This window comes from Perna viridis, chromosome 12 (genome assembly GCF_037379345.1).
Source record: "Perna viridis isolate PV_CMFRI_1.1 ecotype Kerala chromosome 12, ASM3737934v1, whole genome shotgun sequence".
Classification (NCBI taxonomy): Eukaryota; Metazoa; Mollusca; class Bivalvia; order Mytilida; family Mytilidae; genus Perna; species Perna viridis.
This window is the reverse complement of record NC_142456.1, coordinates 36,566,706-36,586,076: the sequence shown is the minus strand read 5'-3', so window position 1 is coordinate 36,586,076 and position 19,371 is coordinate 36,566,706. Positions and strand designations below refer to the sequence as shown.

Below are 19,371 nucleotides of genomic sequence, written 5' to 3'. Positions count from 1 at the left end.
CACATGCGCGTGAATATTAAGTAATACAACAATACTAGGCATGTTCACGTGGATTTCACAAGATTTAAAATCCATTATGAGAAAAATTATGATGTGGATCATCCGATGAAATAAATCGAGAAAATGAATTTTGATGTCGAGATGTGGATCATTTGATAAAATAAATCAGTCTTCATAAGGATTTCACGTGATAATTTTTTTTAATGAAAAGGATGTGAAGTTGATGTTTATCAACCGTGAATTTCACTTGAACATTTTTTCCTGCGTACAACGTCATTTTCTACATGCATCACGTACCTCAAGAAAAAGATCGGAATCAGTTGTATACTGAGTTAGATCCGAAGTCTGCGTAAAAAAAATTAATTGTAAATAATTATTTATTTTTTACATTATTATAGTTTATTTACTAGTAATCAAAAAGTAGAATTACTTTTATGACGCAAAAGTAAATACTCCGTGACGCAAAAGTAACTTTTTTTTTGCACAATTTGATTATCATTTGGCGCGTAAGTAAAACACCGAATCAAAGGACATTCTCTGCATGCTCTTCTAAGTTCAAAACTAAAAAAAACGCAGTTATATCTTACAGTTATAAAGGTAAGGCTTATTAAGGGGTTTATATTTTATTTGTGTTGAAAATTACACTTTCTATTTATCTTTCCTATTTTTCTATTTATCGTACAATGTACGCATACAAGAGCCGAACACCAATAGAAAACCATAAAACCACCAGGATAGAGGGTTTTATTTTGCCTAAGGGGTAACCATTGATTTTTTAGGGGCCGGGGGGACTAGAATGCAATTTTCTCTCCTCAGGTTGCCTTTTTGATTTATGGCATGTTCTACCTTTTTACATCTAAAACATTCGATTTTGCCTTAATTTTAATTTCAAATTTCATCCTTGCCATCCGCCCTAACTCCCCTGAAATCCAAGGTTACTCTCTAGATTTCTTTGTTTATATTATGAAACGTTAGATACGTAAAATGAGTCATAACCATCTGTCCTAAGAAAACACGTCTACTTGTAGCATGACTTTGAAAACACTCTGAAATTAAGTATTAACTCTGGTATAATATTACTGCGGTATTTTTATTATTACGAAAAATGCATTTGACTTTTAATCGCAATGATTCAAATTTACAAAAAAGGAATTTAATTAATGGGGGATTTCTCTTAAAATCACAAATAAAAAAAAATCGAAATTTGTATTAAAATGACAAAATCGCAGTAACTAACGCACACAATAATTAATTTTCTTAATTTTACAGTAGTCATGTCAATAAAATGATACTCACTTTTTCGGCAGAGTTTAACGAGTTGTCAGATTTATTCCTTGGAACAGGTTGTATAAATCTAGGAAGTCCTACACCACCCTCGTCAATGGGCTCGGGCGATACAGTTGTTTTAACAAGAACGTACTTTTCATCGTCACTAGTTGATGATTCTCGATCTTGTAAGTATTTAAGGTCTCTGTTTTTGTTTTTCGTCGAACGTTTTCGTCGTCGTTCTTTCGAAACTTTATGAATTTTAACTAATTCATCATCGCTAGAAAACCGATCACTTCGAGATAAATTCTCGACAAGTTTTTCTGCACGATTTAGAATAGACAGTCGATGTTTCCTGGCTTCCGATCTCATCTGCTCATACCTGGAATCCCCATCGTCCCTTTCCTTGTCTATTTCAAGATTTGGCGTTTCTATACTTGGTTCGTGTGGCACTTTTGTGTTTTCCTGAACTTGGTACATATTGAAGAATTTCGGAGAAAAATAAATTTCACCGGATTTGGCACTTGGCGGGTATGCATGAGAATGAAGTGGACGTCGTAAAGGGAAGCTTTTGTTTGACATGGGAGATATTGACTTTTTATGCACATTTAGAACATTATCGGCTGTATATGTCCGGGGTTTAAAGTTTTCCTGATTATGAATCGACCGGTCTTTTCGTTGTTTAAAATTCGATAAATCGTTACTGAGATCTTGCTTTCTTCTTTCTGCTCTTTTTGGTCTGGCTTTTCGTGCTAGTTCTAATTGTTTTTCTAAATCTAAGTCATCCTCGTCCTCACTTCCGGTTTTTACTAAGTCCTCTTCAGAACCGTATATCTTTTTGATGGTATTAACTCTTGAAGACTTTTTCTTTTGTCGTTTGAACTTTTCTGCATAGGAATTCGAAGTCTTTCTAAAGTGTCCGTTAGTGTTTCTCATCATCTGAAACGACAACAAATTATGTTTGAATACCATTTAAGGTCTTTTTTTTAACTTAATACTATCCTTACTTTGTAATACACAATATTCTGCAATCATCTCTTTTAAAACTTGTTTTCTGGAGTAGAACACACCATATGCAGTCACTTGACATTTTGTTTTAGCAGTAGTTCAAAACGAAAAAGTCAGTCCGAGAAAAAGCAGAATACACTTCAAAAGTGCACTTCAGATCCTCAAGGAAAAAGAGTATTTAAAGTTGACATAAGTTAAGTTCATTCATCAACAACTACAGTGCATCATAGTATAGAAATATCATAATTCCCTCAAGCAGACATTTATTAAAAAGTTGCACTTAATTATGACGAGACTGTTTGCAAGCAGAACTTAGGCGCAAATCACCAAATATCGGTAAAGCAATTTTTTTTCTTCCCAATATAGTAGCATATGCGATATTAATCATATTTCATTAACCTTTGTATCCCTGGAAAATTACCCTTTTCTGCTTCCATCTTCTTGCAAGAATTCATTTGAAATTGAAGCGATAAGATTTTATCAATTTCTTTTGTTTGGCTTCATCAGACAAAGATGCTGACGTGCTTTGTCTACTTTATGTCATTTTAATAATTCATAATTATTGTTAATGTTTCTAGATTTGTCAAGGAATAGTTTAATTACAAAATTAAAAAGTAATTTTGTGACAAGGATGCATGCATGTTTTGCGTGGAGGCAGAATTCGAAACAGGGGTCATAAACATCGTATTTATCTGTCATTGCTTACGTAATTTGTTTCGGAGAATGGCGTGACAGCTGCTTGTGTTTCACGTGTCAATGTTGTTTTTGGGATTTCTTAGGGACGGGCCATTTACTTTTATTTTAGTGAGATTTGAGGAAATTTCAAATTTTCTCAATAATTTTTCAACACCTATCCATGTAGGAAGGAAAATTCAGAATATTACACAGTCTAGAAATATCAATATTTCCAGTGCACAAATCACTCGTGCAGATTGTGATTACGGACTTGAACTAAATTTGCTAGCAGAAGAAACACAAACTAAAAGATTCAAATATTTTGCTGGAGAGAAATTAAAGTAAGCATATGATCGAAACGTTTTCCAAAGGTTAAAAATGACACGTCATTATTGTAGTAGAAATACAGATTGTCCCACTCCCCTTTTGTACGATTCTGCATTGTACATTTTCATCAAGTCATTGGATAGAATATGTACCCCTTGGTTCGGCTCTCGCATTTGCGGTTTGTGTATACAATGTAACATAAAGGATATGACCAGAACCAGCTTAGTCCGACCATTGTAACTGAATAGTACAAGTAAATAAGCACAAGCCTTGAAAGTACAGTTATCATCATAATTTGACTCTCATAGTAAAAATGTAAATATTTGTTTTAAAATGTTATACGTGTTTTCAAATTCCTAGTGACGCAATGTCCGGTAGATTTACATTTACATGTACTGGCTTCGTTCGGAACATTAATTGACCTTTTTTTCATAAAAGCTTTAACAACATAGGGTAAATATTCAAACTGTACTTTTATCGAAAGGTTAACTGAGGTCGTTTCTACATGTACATGTAACATTAGGTGCGGAAAAGTCAGACTGTTATTCCTCATACTTTTTCATTCTCCTTGAAATTTGTACTTCATATGTTTCATTTTCCGTGTAGATGTGTTTATCCATTGTGTAATACATTGTATAGGCAGTGGATAATAACAAAAAACTTGAGAAAACCTGTTTCACATTTCACGTGTAAACGGATCAAAATATCAACAAAATAGATTTTCTTGAGTTAAAATGATGACAACTTTCGAACCACAAAAAATACATGTTTGCAACGAATATGGTATTAGCATACAGGATCGAACAAGGTAGGTGCAAACTGCACGATCTCAACCTTAAGACTGCTAAAAGCGTTTGAAATGCGGTACTCCGAAGAGGGGAATAGCAGGACCAGCGGGAAATTCGGACTAGTGGTCAGGTGTTATTTAGGCATAAAAAGGAAATTGGTACATTCAAAATAATGTTTTATTACGGGCCTTTGCATACAAGATTTTAGGGCATGAATTACCAAGCTCAAGCTAGCGAATAATAAGCCAGCGAACAATCAGCCTGATCAAGCTAGCTAACAATAAGAAAGCGCAAGAAAACTCCAACACCTAAAAACCATAAAACATAGACCCACAACGGGCTATGCAATTTTATTACATATTTATATATCATTGGATAAATTTGTGATAAAATTTTTGACAGTATTGTGTTTATGCATGTGTTTCTAATGCATTTCAAATTTCTTCATTGAAACTGAGATTGAAAACTTTCAAAGTAAAATTTGGACTGCTATTTCTAGACTGAACTTTGACTGGATCTAAAGAAGAAGGAATATCCAACATGCTTATTATTTTTTTTTTTAATGCTGTATTTTCTATGCTAAAAAAATGAACACACAATTGTTCAAATCGAGTCGGTTCGAACGCACGGACGGATCCGGATATAGTGACAGATCTAATGATTTTCAAAAAGGGGGGTTCAGAGAGGTTCAAAATAAAAAGGGATCCAGTCTATTATATACTCAAATTAATAAAATTTTCTAACAAAAAGGGGGAAGAGTCCGACCCCGGTATCACCTCATAGATCCGACACTGCGGATACATGTATGTATCAAAGGGAGTTTTAATACATGTATTATCCATTTCGCCCAAATTTTTCACATAATTCGCCAACTATTCGAACATAAGAGGGTACTACCTCCGATCCTCTTCCTGAACAGACGCTCCATAACAAACATCAAATTATACACGGATACGCTATACACTCTTTTTACCTTAAAGATGATTTAATTTCCATCAATTCGTATTGAAGGATTGCATGGCATTTCATGTAATATATTATTAAATACAGAATCGAATTGTTGTCTTGCTTATAAAGTACCACATAATGTGTTTTTGCCATATTAACATGTAAGGATAATTCGAATAGAATCAATTCATTGTGCCAAACTGCATATGAATGAAAATATGTAAAGGGAAATAACTCTATAGGTAATTGAAGACCTAATGAGATCGACTGAAAAAAAATATGACAATTTAAGGCGTTTGAGTGCGTTCTCATCATAGAGTTAGACACTTATTGAATATTAATATGATTTAGTTGTCGTTTTACGCTTGTGCATCGAAATGAGAACGGTAATTATTACCCTCGGCTTTGAATTCTATTGATATCCTTTCAGATATGAAATTGAGCAATTGAAAACTTTAATTATTGTGACTACAGGTTTTCGTGCAGTTTGATGTAATTTTTCAAATTTAATGCAAATAAAGTTAATTCTATTTTACAATACAAATTATTTTTTTCTTCAAAAAGCAGTTAACTGTGCATTGTAAATCAATTCTTTTATATATTTAGACATTGGACATCTATATTTGTAATTTATATTGTTTAAAAATGTTGAAAGAAACTTAACAATGAATGAAAATGAAGTTGCATGTACTGTTAAAGTGAATAATATTCGTTTACACATAGACCAGGCGCGGATTCATAGGGGATGGGTCCGGTGTAAGCCCTTCACCTGAAAATGTAATTCTTTTCTTTTTTTTTTTGAATGAAATCTTAATTTTTCACATATTCTACCCCCAAAATGTTTTTGTCTCCATTTTGCCTTTTAATTCTATTTACGTCTCCTCACCTGAAATCATGGATTCACCTTTATACCAATGTTTAAAATAAGCTTACAAAAAGTGCGACTGCGCATGAAGTTCATGAAATAATCAGTCCTTTTATAAAACTGTATGGTTATAAAAGCAATATTTTATGCAATTATCTTATAAATGTACACTTTCTGTTGAACTAGCATTCAAAAAGGTAATTCAGTTATGCATTTGTAATTCACATTATTTTATGTATTGTGTATTTTTGTGGAATAGAAGATTATTTATATGATAAACTTTCTATCATTTAAATATGTGGGGTGAAAATTAAATAAAATAAGTGACGAAAATAAAACTACAGTATGCTTTCCATTGATTTTTGCCGCCACAAGAAGTACATTTTGTAGGTAGTCGATGAGCGTGCTTGAAACATGCGCAAGTACCTACTGGTCAAGCACTAAGTCACTAGCCATCAGTTAAGACAAAAAGGCGTGATTTCTGAGTCATTTGCAATAAAAGAAAATAATTAGAATAAAAAATAAGTGATCTTTCGACCAGTAAATTACCCCTTGCAGGATTTTTAGAAGGACAAATACTTCACAGTTCAACATATTTTTGTTGATCGCGTGTTTAGAAAAGGATTACCATGTTCCAACCTTCCGAAGTGCTCCGAGATAAGTGTATCAACGGTAAGTCGAGTGATTTTAAAACACCTCTTAATAGAAAGAAGATTATGTACTGTATAGACAAGAACGGAGTCAACACATATATCTATTTAATGTGTTCACCGTCAAGTTGTCTGTATAGTTTACACCTTAATTATCTGGTGTTTATATTTTAGCTAGGCGTCTACCGAAAAAAATGTAATTTTAAAAATCAACATTGTAACAAACAAATCCTTTGATCTCCTCACCCTCCTTCTGAAAATATATTAATATGTCTAGGGTTTACAAATCAACAAATTTGTCATTTTTTTTACGTATTTAAGTACCAGTCAATATAAAATTCAGATCGACATTGCCTATATGACGGAAGTGATTCATGGTGTAGAAAAACACACTGAACAAACAATGCTTGCTTGGTATACACATGCTATATTTTTCACGTAACGATAGCCCTTTTTATTTTCAGTTCTGTATTTTATTTAGAAAAGCTTATATTCATCTCACCTGAAAATAATCAAACAGACAGACATAATAAAGGGCGGTGATTCTTGTAAAGTGCTAGATTCATACAGACTCTATATAATTTTTATCAACCGAATGCTAAAGACTAAGACTGGATAATATGTGATCTGTAACTGTTTCTAAATTGGAAATAAAAGTGAATTATGGGAACTTTTGACATGCTTGAATCACCTCCTGTCTGATTTTATAACGACATGCTGACGTTTGAACAACATTAACAGGAGTTTAAAGAGGGTGTGCGATTAGTTGATACATGGACTGTACATGTTCCCTTTAAAGGAGTTACTTTAAAGGGTCTCATCGAGTTACATTTATTCTGTAAATAATTCCTTTATACACATCTTTCTATACAACATGAACATATTTCTGAATCATATCCTACCACTTTGAAATGCAGAGAAATTCTCCTATATTAATTGAAACATGACAAGGCTGGAATCACATATTGGTAGAAAATTGTATTAATACCTTGCAAATTTTACAAAAAACTACCCCAAAATGACCTGAAATCCTCCCTGTAACTTCTGGTCCGCCTATTCAACCTCTGGATCCGTCTCTGCATTAGCTGGAGGTCATAAGTAAAGGGAGCTGCCAAAAGACTCGGATACCATTTAAAGTACATGTAACTAGTGTTACAATTTTAACATGTGACATGTGAAATTATAAGTTACAAATACATTTCCCTTCTTCGTCTGGAAAATAAATTGTTTTTGCATTCGCCAAATTAGCTCATCACATAATAGTAAATCCATGTCAGTTTCCGAATAAGACTCTAAAGTACGTAAGGTTATTGACTTCATCTTAACTCTTTATCGTGTAGAAATAATGTGTTACAGATCAAAATCTATAAGGCACTAACGTACATGGGTAATGGCAAAACAAAAGGTTTTTTTTAATTATTGAATGTTAGATAAATTAGACAGTTGCAGTTTACCTTTTTAAATTGACTTTCAAAATTCATGTCTGATAAAAGTTAAGTAACCATTTACTTGTCACAATTGGTCTAGTTAATCACATAACTTACTTAGGTATGGTTCTGTCTAAAAACCAGGCAGGGGAGATTAATCATATCTCAAGATAATCAATGAAATTTTTCAAATGCAATCGTTATGTCCTAAAAACAACTCTTCCTATATTATTTTCATGGATATGCTATAGATCATGAAATATTTTTGACTGGTTATAGTGTAAAAATTCTGGCGGGAAATGTTCCCGTACTTTTCTGTAGTAGAAAGTAACCAAATTTTAAGCGTTAATATCTCCAGTGGGAAACTTTCATTTGCACTTTTAATTTTTAATACAGTTTCTATGAGGCCTACTGAAGTATTTCCAATCAAAACATATTTGGGATTAAGAAATGCATGAATTACTAATAATAAGATTCTGCCTGGTTTTAAGGCAGAGCTGTACTAAACTTTAATACAAGTTACATGTAGATCTACAGCAAGTGATAATAGGATTCCAAAACATTATATGTATAAGGCAGAGAATGAAATCAGCTGATTAGAAACCTTTTTAGTGGGGTGAAGAACTGATATGGAAAGTAGTAGGCTTAAAATCGGATTAAAACGTTTGATTTAAAAAGCGTAAAAAGAAAGAAGAACAAAAAAGGAAAAACAGAATGAACGACCGAACAGACGCATACATGTAAGCGACAGAACGGAAACAAACGAATGAATAATAAAAAAACTATAGGACAGTCTTAGGAATGATATGGATATGGATATGAAAAATCATAGTACATGTTATTACATGTATATTCTTACATGTGTATATTTTATATAGAATAGTATAAAGGTATCAATTTCCGCTATTTTGTCGCTAATTAAATAATCGCAAAAAATAATACACTATGATTATTTTTTATACTAAGAAACACAAATTATTTTTCAAAAAGGCGACAACTGATACTCAAGATAATTCAAACGTTTATTTGAAAGAATCGGCCAAAATTAACCAGAGCGAAAGCTGGTACATTAACTTTCTGTGTATTATATCGTACAAGTCTGATGAATACGACAGCCAGTGTAAATTGGATAATTGACAGAAAGGCAATCTACAATTAAAATAATGAAGTTTTTCGATGACAAAACGAAAAAAAAACTTTTGATAAATTTGGATAACAATTTTTTAAGCATTGCTTGAAAAATAATTTTCATTTATGAAATATAATGCTGGCTTTTGTTAAATACCCTTTACCCAAGTTGATAATTTATTTTAATCACTCGTCTTTCTTTGGAGAGTAACAGTCGATAAGTGTGATTACACCATTGTGATAATTCTAGTATTTCTATTTAAAGGTTTCATACACGGCACAGATAGATTGAATTTCATCTTTCGTGAATGGACAGTGGGTTTATTCCTCTCTGCCACCGCCCAATCTTCCTTACTCTCTCTTCTAGCTTGTTCCCTTCCTCCCAGTTTTTAGTGGAGTCCGCGTTGCTCATTTACTTTTGTTACTTTGTAGGATACTATTTTAGTTACATTATGTTCTTTGTTGTGTGTGTCTGTTTTCCATGTCTGGTCTTTGTCCCCGGCTTCATTATTCATCCACAAGCCTCAGTTGATATAGTTCATACCTCTCCCTCGCGATGCGATTCGCACTCTTTCCACCTTTCTCTCCACTTAACACTAATCGGTTCTCATTACACAGAAGAAAAAAACTTCTTAGTGTAGCGGAAATGGCAGAGTAGTTTCGATTGGACTTGACCCGTGTCTGTTGTTTTTGGTTTAACTTATGGTTAGAATCCTGTTCTGTCTGTGCGTCCGTCCGTCCGTTCATCACACTTAAGACATTACTCGACTTACTTTTTTTTAATCTTTCGCACTTTTTTGAACTACATAAAATGCAGATCAAGCTCGATTATAGTTTTGATTGCCTAAACCTTTCTTAACTTCTTTTGTTTTGTTTTGTTTTGTTTGTTATTTTTTGGGTGATGGTGGGGAATTGTAGCGTTTCACTTCGAAAATTCAACGCCGGAGATTTTTGTCGTTAAAATTTGCTCTAGTTGCATATACCTAAAAGAGTCAAAAGACTGATTGAACATCTAACAACAAAGTATACTTCCGGGGTGAACACGAAAGACATTACGGATATGGCGTTAAAACATAAATTATATTTTTGTTCAAAAGGCGTAGCAATTTCAAGCTGTTTCAACACTTAAACATGTAATCAGAATATTTGCAAAACGGGCAGGTACATGAACATTTTCAATGTGATCTACAAATATTTTGTCAAACATTTAAAATTCTGCATTTATTCATCAAAATTAGGTACTTAGTATTTCACCTGAATAGGTCAAAGCTGTAGTAAATTACAATATATGCATACATACATATGTACACTCTAGTATATTTTCTTCGTATGCATGGGCGGATCCAGAAATTCCGAATGTGGGCATTAGTTAGCACATGAGGGGGTTGAGCGCTTAAGTGATTTCCATTATAGATATATACATATGTAACAAATCAAGATTTCAGTCTAAAGAAATGTTTTTTTCCTATTTTTTTTTTATGGGGGTGGGGATGGCAAATGTCCCCCACCTCTGGATCTGCACTTTATATTCTAGGGAATTTCCAACATTCTGTATCATCATTTCCACTGGTTTGATCTATTTTAACTTTATGAGAATTATTCTCTCCGTGTTCAAGATATCATTGAACTTTCATGTACAAAAAAAAGTATAAAGTCCTTTTTGCGTATCACTTTTCTCCTATCATTTTCCCCTTTTCTATTTTCCCATCCTTTATTTTCCTTTCTCCCATCCCAACTTCCTTTTTTTCTTCTTCCTTCCTCTATCTCCTTCTTCCCTTCTTCCTCTTATCTCCCACAATCCTTCTCCTATCTCCCACTATATCATGGCCTTCACCAAAAATATCACTTCATACATGATGAGCCTTCTTAATATTTCATGACGACATTCACTGGTTTCACTCATTGAAATGAGTGTAGTAAATTTGCGGAATGGATCTGTCAATACATCGGTAATTATTTTCTTCCGCGGTTTATATTATTCCATTTTCGGAAATGTCACAGTAAAAGCATATTCTTATCTGTATACTGCAGCAGTAGATAATAACCATGCGAAATTCAAGATGTATTTTTTTCTATCTCAATTAGTGATTGCAGTTATGGTAAAAATCACATCAATTACATCGAAAATGCTGCTATCGCTTTGCACTCGGTGCATTTCGTGTTTTCAGGATATTGATATAGCGCAATTAAAATGTTAATGAAATAATAAAGAAAAGCATGTAATATAAATGATTTTTATTCAATGTTCCTAGGAATAATTTAATGAAACCTAGCTCGTGGCTTCATCATCAAATGCTATTTTACATGAAAGGAGCCTTTTATTTCATTCGAGCGGGTGGTGGGGGGGGGGGGTCTGGGGCTTGATATTGATCAAATTGTACTTTCCTGGATATTGTTTTTTGTATATTTACCAAAACCCCGTATTAAAAACGGAATTTAAGGATGGATTCAGATGTTTTAACAAAGGGGGGGGGGGTCCAGAAAAGTTCTTGAAAAAAGGGTATTCCAGGCTAATTTTACCAAATGTTTGCACGGAATGTACATAATGTTTCATGAAAAGAGGTTGGGGTGGGGATTTTTAGACTTGTCTGATCGAACTATGTAAACGTTTATTGTAGTTTTCCCGATCGTCTGGCTATTCATCATTCTAATATGCGTGTATGTAAGCGGTGTGCATGTACCTGTTGTACTCTCCCCCTTTTTTCAAGCTAAAGTTTTCATTCAGCGACTTAAAACACTCTTTTTGTTATTAAAATGTAATTTATACAAGTGTCAATGTAACACAATTTTAATTTAAAGGATAATATTTTCATATAATTTAAGCGATAAATTCAATGTCATACACATTTCAAAAGCCTGTACCGAACTGACGAAATCATAATAAAAAGATTTTAGGTGATCAAATGATTTATAATATAGATATTCAAAAGTAAACGAGAAAAGACACCAGTATGGAATATTGGTAGTCAATACTACAACTATTCAAACTAGAATTTTAATGTTGAGATTCATTTTAAATTGATAAAGAGGGCAAAAAATGTACGCAAACAGTACATTATTCAAAGATTTTACAATTTATAAGCTTGCGTTTTTATAGTCAAACTGACAATGCATATCTGTCTGTATGGTAGTGATGTTAAAATGACAGTTAGGCTGTAATACATGTATATCAGTATATCAGATTATTCGCGAAATTTATCCCGCAATACCCTTTTGGGTCATTGTTTTATGAACTCTTTATTTTTTATTGCCAGTTCCTTCTTTTCCACATTTGGAACATGTTACTTTTTTTAATTATTAATGTAATATTTGAACTTGTAACTTGCTATTTTTTTTTTACATTAGTTTTGTAATCCAACTTCGCTCATCCACTAGACAACAGTCCTTGATCGAAATATAACTGCGAGTTATTTTATATCACCCCTCTTTTCCGCCTCTCCACAATATTATTTTCCGCGTGTAGTTTGCAGCATACGATATACAGTTTATATTGATAATATGAACATAGGTATAAATCATCTACATGTATTGCTCGAGAAAATTAAAGGATGGACACAATATATTAGCTATTATCTGATTTATGGGTGACACTTATTAGCTTTGAGATAGGAGACCTCTTGACAAAAAAGTTCAATTATACATCGATGTTACCTCTTCAATAGTAAGATTGTATGACTGTCTTAATATCTGAACTTTGCAAATACATGTAGCAATGAACGAGACGTTAATTTCTAAATTTAAGCTGGGGTGTATAAAAAAAAGAGGTTAATTTTCATTCATTTATTAAATGCCACAAATATCTGATTTAGGTAATACTTGTAGTAAGGCCCCGACGCCTCTTTTTCAAAGGCGATGTAGAAAAGGATGTAATGTACATGTATGAACATGTAAGTTTCATTGCTGTTGGACGTGTGTAAGATATATATATAATAAATTGAATTTTTATCATTTCTTGTACAATTTACATGTATTATTTTTAAGGTTTATTTTTCACTTCGCTATCACAGATACATTTACAATGTACGTGTACATATACCTGTTTCGGTAAAAAAAAATGAGCCATCAATATATCTCTAAACTTTCATTGTAAGTACGTCAAGAAGGACATATACATGTACAGTGTACTCGTGTTTTAATTTTCAAAAATTAATAAAAAGTCTCAAAATTGGTGCCGTTGTATCCAGAAACATGTACAGTATGTAAATACACTTACTTTTGCCATAATTATATTGAAACGATATTGTTAAAAACTTCTAGTTACTTACATAGTTATTTTTCTTTTTATCTCTAATTCCCATGTCAATTTGAAACGAGTAATCCATTTTCAAAATAATTCCCTTATTTTTTTCCTTATTGATCTGTAAAATAAATATGTACATGTAGTTAACACTTCTACAATTTGTTTTCAGTTATCCAATCACTTTCTGAGATACGCATGCTAGAATTATATATCATATCACCCCTTCATTGTGTAAAATATTCCACTGAAAACGTTGATACGTATGAGTTTCAATTCCACCTCTTTTTCACAAAATGTACTTGTACTTTTTTCCGTCTGTCATTATGATTCTAATTCGATTTTCTCCAATTCTTATTACTATATCCACATGAAATGAATTTTCGGTTCCATTGTGTATTTTTGAATTCCATGGTCTTAATTCCATTTCTACATTCGATCTGTCTCGTTATATTCAGTACTAACATCATTACGACAGTTGTCGTAACATTCAAAAGAATCCCATTTATGATAAAACCAAGGTGTGAAGTCAATAGCTCTATATTAATATATCCATTTATGTCAAATTTTATTGATGTTAAACTTTTCGATCACAATTCACTATCAATAGCTAATGATTATGTATATATTCTCTGTTTCATTACATTTTTGGACATCGTCTAATGCTTCCTTGGTTTCAATACGGAGCCATCTATAACTTTTCGAGGGAAAGATCACTACAAGTGACATCACAATTTACATTTTACTGTTTACGGAAATGACGCGGATTTGATTTCAGATGAACATCGCTTTTATTATAGTAACCCGACCTGCTACGGTTCTGAATTATTTTCAAATTATTTCAATTTGTAAAGCAGATATGCATGTGTTGGTCTAAGGCTCGGGAAAGGAAAGCCTGTCATAGTTTTTGAACAGATATTGACAATCAAAATGGAACATCTTTCATTAAATACTAGGGCATTTAAAGTCTTTTGTTCTAGCATTCGATTTTATAATGATGTGTGTACATTTCCATTTCTGAAGCTGTTGATTCAATACCATTTGATAACTAAGACAATAATTGACTTTCAAATATTCATCAGTTCACAAACGCTTCGACAACGATGTTTAACTGAAATGTATTCAATAATTTTTATTTCATTAAAGTTTATGTGCCAGGTATTCTGATACATTTACGATGAACAATTTGTCATTAAGTTATCTCCAACAAAGATGCAAAAACTTCGAGAAAAAAAGAAATTTCTCCCGAGAGGACCCTCAGTTCATATGTTTATTCATTTATCCAAAATAAAGGACTTCTTTCACTTAGCTGTTTACTCTATAGACAAATCTTTCCTCTTTGAATGCAATTCTAAACAATATGCGCAATCACTATGACCGATTCGCATTGAAGTCCCCCAACCTAATATATACTCACAGAGAAAAGATTTTTCATAATAGCGCTCTTTCATATACATAGAAGTTATTTAATTTCGAATAAATAGAAAATATATAAATATTTTTCCTTTAGAAATTTGTGAATTCGAGCCCCATCTTAGATGTATAGAGATGATTTTCTAATTTCTAAAGGTCTATGATTATTAGAAAATTGAAATTTAAATTTTCTATGTCATAAAAAAGAATTCGAAATGCGTTATGGACAGTTTTATACTGTGTAATTGTACTCACAAAGAGGTTATATCTGCTACGATATAAAATCTTTAATCATTACAGTATTTTTATGATAAGAATAACAGAAGGTATTCTACATGTACACGCATCATTGAAATCTCACATGAAAGAATTTGAAGGTTTACAAGGGAAATACCAGAGCAATGCACTTAGTTATTATAGTAGAAAGGGGGGGGGGGGTCGGATGTTAGTTGGTTTTGCACATTAAAAGGACAACTATGATTTAATTAATTCTATTCAACGCGTTGTTATCATAATAGTATGATACGAACACACAATATAAAGACAATAGATATGGTGTATATATCAAAGAGACAAAAACCCCAACCGGGATGAAAATGTCAGTACTAATTTTTACATGAAAAAGGGGGGTATAAACAGGTTTCTCAAACCATTCATTTGAAATAATTTTCACTATTTCTGATAAATTAAGTCTATAGATTTGAATTGTTAGATCAATTTTTACGGCTGTAAATTTGATTTCAAATATATATGAAGAACATGCATTTTTCCACTCAGTAGATTTTGGGGTATAAATCCTAGATCTATCTGTTCTCTTTTTAGTCAAGATTCAAACATTTTCTCAACATATGATACCGGTTTTGATTATTTGCTAAAAATGTTTTCTCTGTTTTACTTATATGTAGTTTAAGTGCCATATTTATGTAATATCCACCCCTTTATGCGTTGGGCTTGTGTCAGACCGTCCGTAGTTCATTCATTCATTATTTAATTCCTCTTTTAGGAGATGTTACATATAAACCATATACATGTACAAATCAAGTCAATGTACAAAATAAATATATACTAATAAAGAAAAATCGTTAGTCAAATGCCTCAAATAAAGTTTTTAAAAAGAGATTTTTTCTTATTTAAATCACGTTATTTTGAGACTTGGTGAATAAAGACATTTTGATTATATATCATAAAAATGTCACATTTCTAAAAGTATGATCCTGACCTAAAGTGTCGAGCGGGGGTTCCATTTGTACGTCGACATTACTTCTTGACATACATGTACTTACTACATGTATGTAAATTATTGCTTACAATGAGCAATCAATGAGTCTTTAAATGTTCTGCTTACTAACAAAATGAGCAATTAGTCGTTTATGCAAAAGGGAACATGTCGATAAATTGCCGTCAAAAACAATTCAGTGGTTTTGAGATAATTCATTATTTGGTTAGACAGTTAAGATAATCAATTATTAAATAGCACAACCTTTTAACAATGTAGGTAATAAAAATTGTAAAACAAACTCTATTTTATCACGATAAAATTAATGCAATTGATCAATATATCAAATATCTCCTGTAAATAAACATAAAGTCGGTTGATAGTGATGGGAATAGACGGTCCCTAGCCCCCCTTTTTATTCAAAAACTGTTTTCTTGATGGTGTCTTAAAATAAGAATAAAATGATCACGGATTATACTTGAAACTTGAAAATTTTATTTCTTAAGACCCCGCCCAAGACCCGGTCTCAAGTATGCGAATACAAACAAAAAACAACATACATGTATATACAAAACATAAATGAAATGGATGGCATGCGCATCAAGACTTCATTAATAGTAACGCATACATGTAATATGGCTATATCTGGCTATAGAAATAGAATAGAATAGAATAGGCTATAGGAATGTATATCAATTTATAACAGACAATTCAATTTTACTTGATTTTGCATTTTGACCATCGGAACAGACAATTTGATAGTGCAAACATTAGTTTAAACATTACCAGGTAACAAATCTAAATCAAGTCCTGCTAAAGCCGACATATCAAGCTAAGCCTATAAACTCAGTGGTGGATTAAAGGGGGTGTTCCTGGGTTTGAAACATTTTGTTAAATTCTATTATGCGTATCGATTTATTTGTAAGTCCTGTTGCCATTTGCTTTATCGTCACTATTATTTTAAACACCTCCCATGTTTAAAGAGAAAATCGTCACGGTGTTTTTTCTCTCAGCTCGTCCTAATCATGTTATTCCACCTTGAACCGATCATTGGTTTTTGATTAGATTCTATATTTGGGAAGGTTATGAACCATGTACATGTATGTTGATACTATGTACATTTGGATATTTGACGGAAGATGATTATTTCCACCACATGCCCCAAAAAGGAGATAATTCAAGTAACGGGCTAATCACAGGTTAAAACCTCGTGCGCAAACCTTTCTACAAAAATACTGTAGCTAACGGAACTGATGGTTCTCTAGAACAAGTTTTACCCAGTAATTATGATTTTCTTATATTTTAACACATTCGTGGTGTGCGATTGGGCACCTCTTTCACATAAAACAAGCCGACTGTGTGTATATTCAACATATCAATTATTAATACAGCGCGCGTATTACGTGTAACAAACCTCGTAGTCTCCACTATCACCAACAAGACTAAATCTCGTCTCCTCAAATCTCCCGTTTTGTGTATTCCCGTTAGATCCTTCATTCTGAGTCTCCACTGTAGATTTTCTATTCTGTATGTCTTCCATTGCTATCCGATCTTCCGTCTTTTCCGTTATCCTCCGATTATCAATCTCTTTTAGTTGTCTCCAGCTTTCCATTCGTTTATTTTCCAAAGTTCCCATCGCTGTGTAGAAGTCCATTCTCCCAAGAGGTCACCATAACTCAATCATACTTTGTGAAACTAATCGAAAACATAAATATGGATTTTTCTATTACCACTTAAACATAATTACATGCACTTGAAAATTAGAGAGAAAATTCAAAATATCGTAAGTCATCTGCATCTAACTTCATTCGTGGAAACTTAAATACACTCATCTTTTTATCTTGCGTTATGTAACGCACGAATTTTTTTTTTTAAATGATTCAAGTGCCTTGTGTCTGTAAATGAATTGTATATTTTGATTAATATGGTTTTAATATCGTTTTATCAGACAAGTTTTAGTGGAAAACACTGTAATACTTAATCAAAACTTTGTCGCCTCTCTTGATTAAAACAAACACTTTAAAATTCCTACGCCTAATCCCTTTACGTTTGGAGAACCGGTGTCATTCTTGAAAGTGGATGGGATTTGATTGATGCGAGCCTTTTGCCTCCCTGGTGTTTGACTTATATGATCAATATATAGCCTTGTTGCACGTGGTCGTTTGCGATCGGTTTTTTGCTTGTTCATACATTTAAAATGGATGATTTATTAAGTGAAAAGTCAAGGCACGCAATTGAACGAATAAAATCACCATGTGCGTCATCTCTAACACAGTTAGGGATTGCATTAGGAAGTGAAATATAATAAGACAGCACTTGGCTGCTGGGAGATTGTGTTCAGATTTAAAAACACGGGTACTATGAAAACGACAAAATAGAGTAAGTTTTCATCGCGATTCCAAGCAACCAAAATAGTCAATTCGCTAGTTTTGTTGTAAAAGTAATTTCAGAAGCATTTTAACTACCGCTAGTTACTATATGTATACTGGGAAGGTCCAGCGTGCACCCCCTTTAATCAATTTTGTGATGAATTTATGTTCCTCTAAAAATAATCTCTTCTGCAGACACATATGACCGCTTCGAATCGTAGTTTACTATGTTTCAGTGAGCTAGTTAAATGGCTTTCTCATACCAGATGTGAAATAAACCACAGGGCATGAGGACTATACTCAAAACGAATCTGCGAAGCTGTTTTTTTTTCGGTATACTGTAATATTTGCATAAAGGGTTAAATTAACACTGATTATGACAGAGATGTAAAGCTCTGAAATAGCGAACTTACCATCTGTGCAGGAGATTACCTTTAAACCTCCAAATTATGAATCGATTTTTCGCAAAAGACTACTAATTTTTTTTTCAGTATAAGCCCACATTTTTATCCAGCTAGGCAAAACATTTAGATTCTTGTTGAAAAGCAAAGAAACACCATAGGCGGATGAATAAATTAAGAGAGGCTGTTATTTGTCACAATTAAATATTGTGTAATAAAAGGGTGAATCAATTGAGCACTGGTTATGTACTGTCATACTGGAGTTATCTTTCTTAAACAATATAGTGGTTACTCCAAGTATGACCTCGTTTGACCTTTTTGTATTTAAATACGGTCCTAAACAATGTGATCTTTGTTGAATAAAGATAACTTTGCCCTGACCTTTATCTTTGGCAGTAAGAATGGTAAGCTTGAGTCCTATTTTTCAACTTATGAAAAATTATTGTTCAAAATGCTATGGTTATTGCAAGTAATAACTATAGAACGTTGAAGCGTCTATTAATGCTTTTGCAAATAGGAAATTTATACTAGTGTTATCATTTTTAATTTGCTAATATTGTTAGCGACTTCTTGCACTCGTAATTTCAGTGCTTAATATTTGCATATGATTTGCATAAATATGTAGTTATACGCCACAGAATGCTTCAGATCCT

At 32.7% G+C, this 19,371-nt stretch overlaps 1 protein-coding gene across 3 annotated transcripts in view; it reads right to left on the bottom strand.

The window, feature by feature from the left end:
- The window catches only part of LOC148602155 (echinoderm microtubule-associated protein-like 2), a 45,372-nt gene extending 27,721 nt beyond the window's left edge, over positions 1–17,651 (bottom strand). Inside the window, exons 1-3 of one of the 3 annotated variants that reach the window (XM_088556645.1) lie at positions 17,363–17,651; positions 1,297–2,205; positions 298–345 (exon numbers count right to left, since the gene is read on the bottom strand). In XM_088556645.1, the coding sequence (XP_088412771.1) occupies positions 298–345; positions 1,297–2,205; positions 17,363–17,602 (1,197 nt within the window). In that variant the 5' untranslated portion in view covers positions 17,603–17,651. Of the gene's footprint in view, positions 1–297; positions 346–1,296; positions 2,206–13,347; positions 14,173–17,362 lie in introns of those variants that run through there. The other 2 variants (XM_088556647.1, XM_088556646.1) reach the window with 2 other exon arrangements.
- Positions 17,652–19,371: the final 1,720 nt, after the last annotated feature.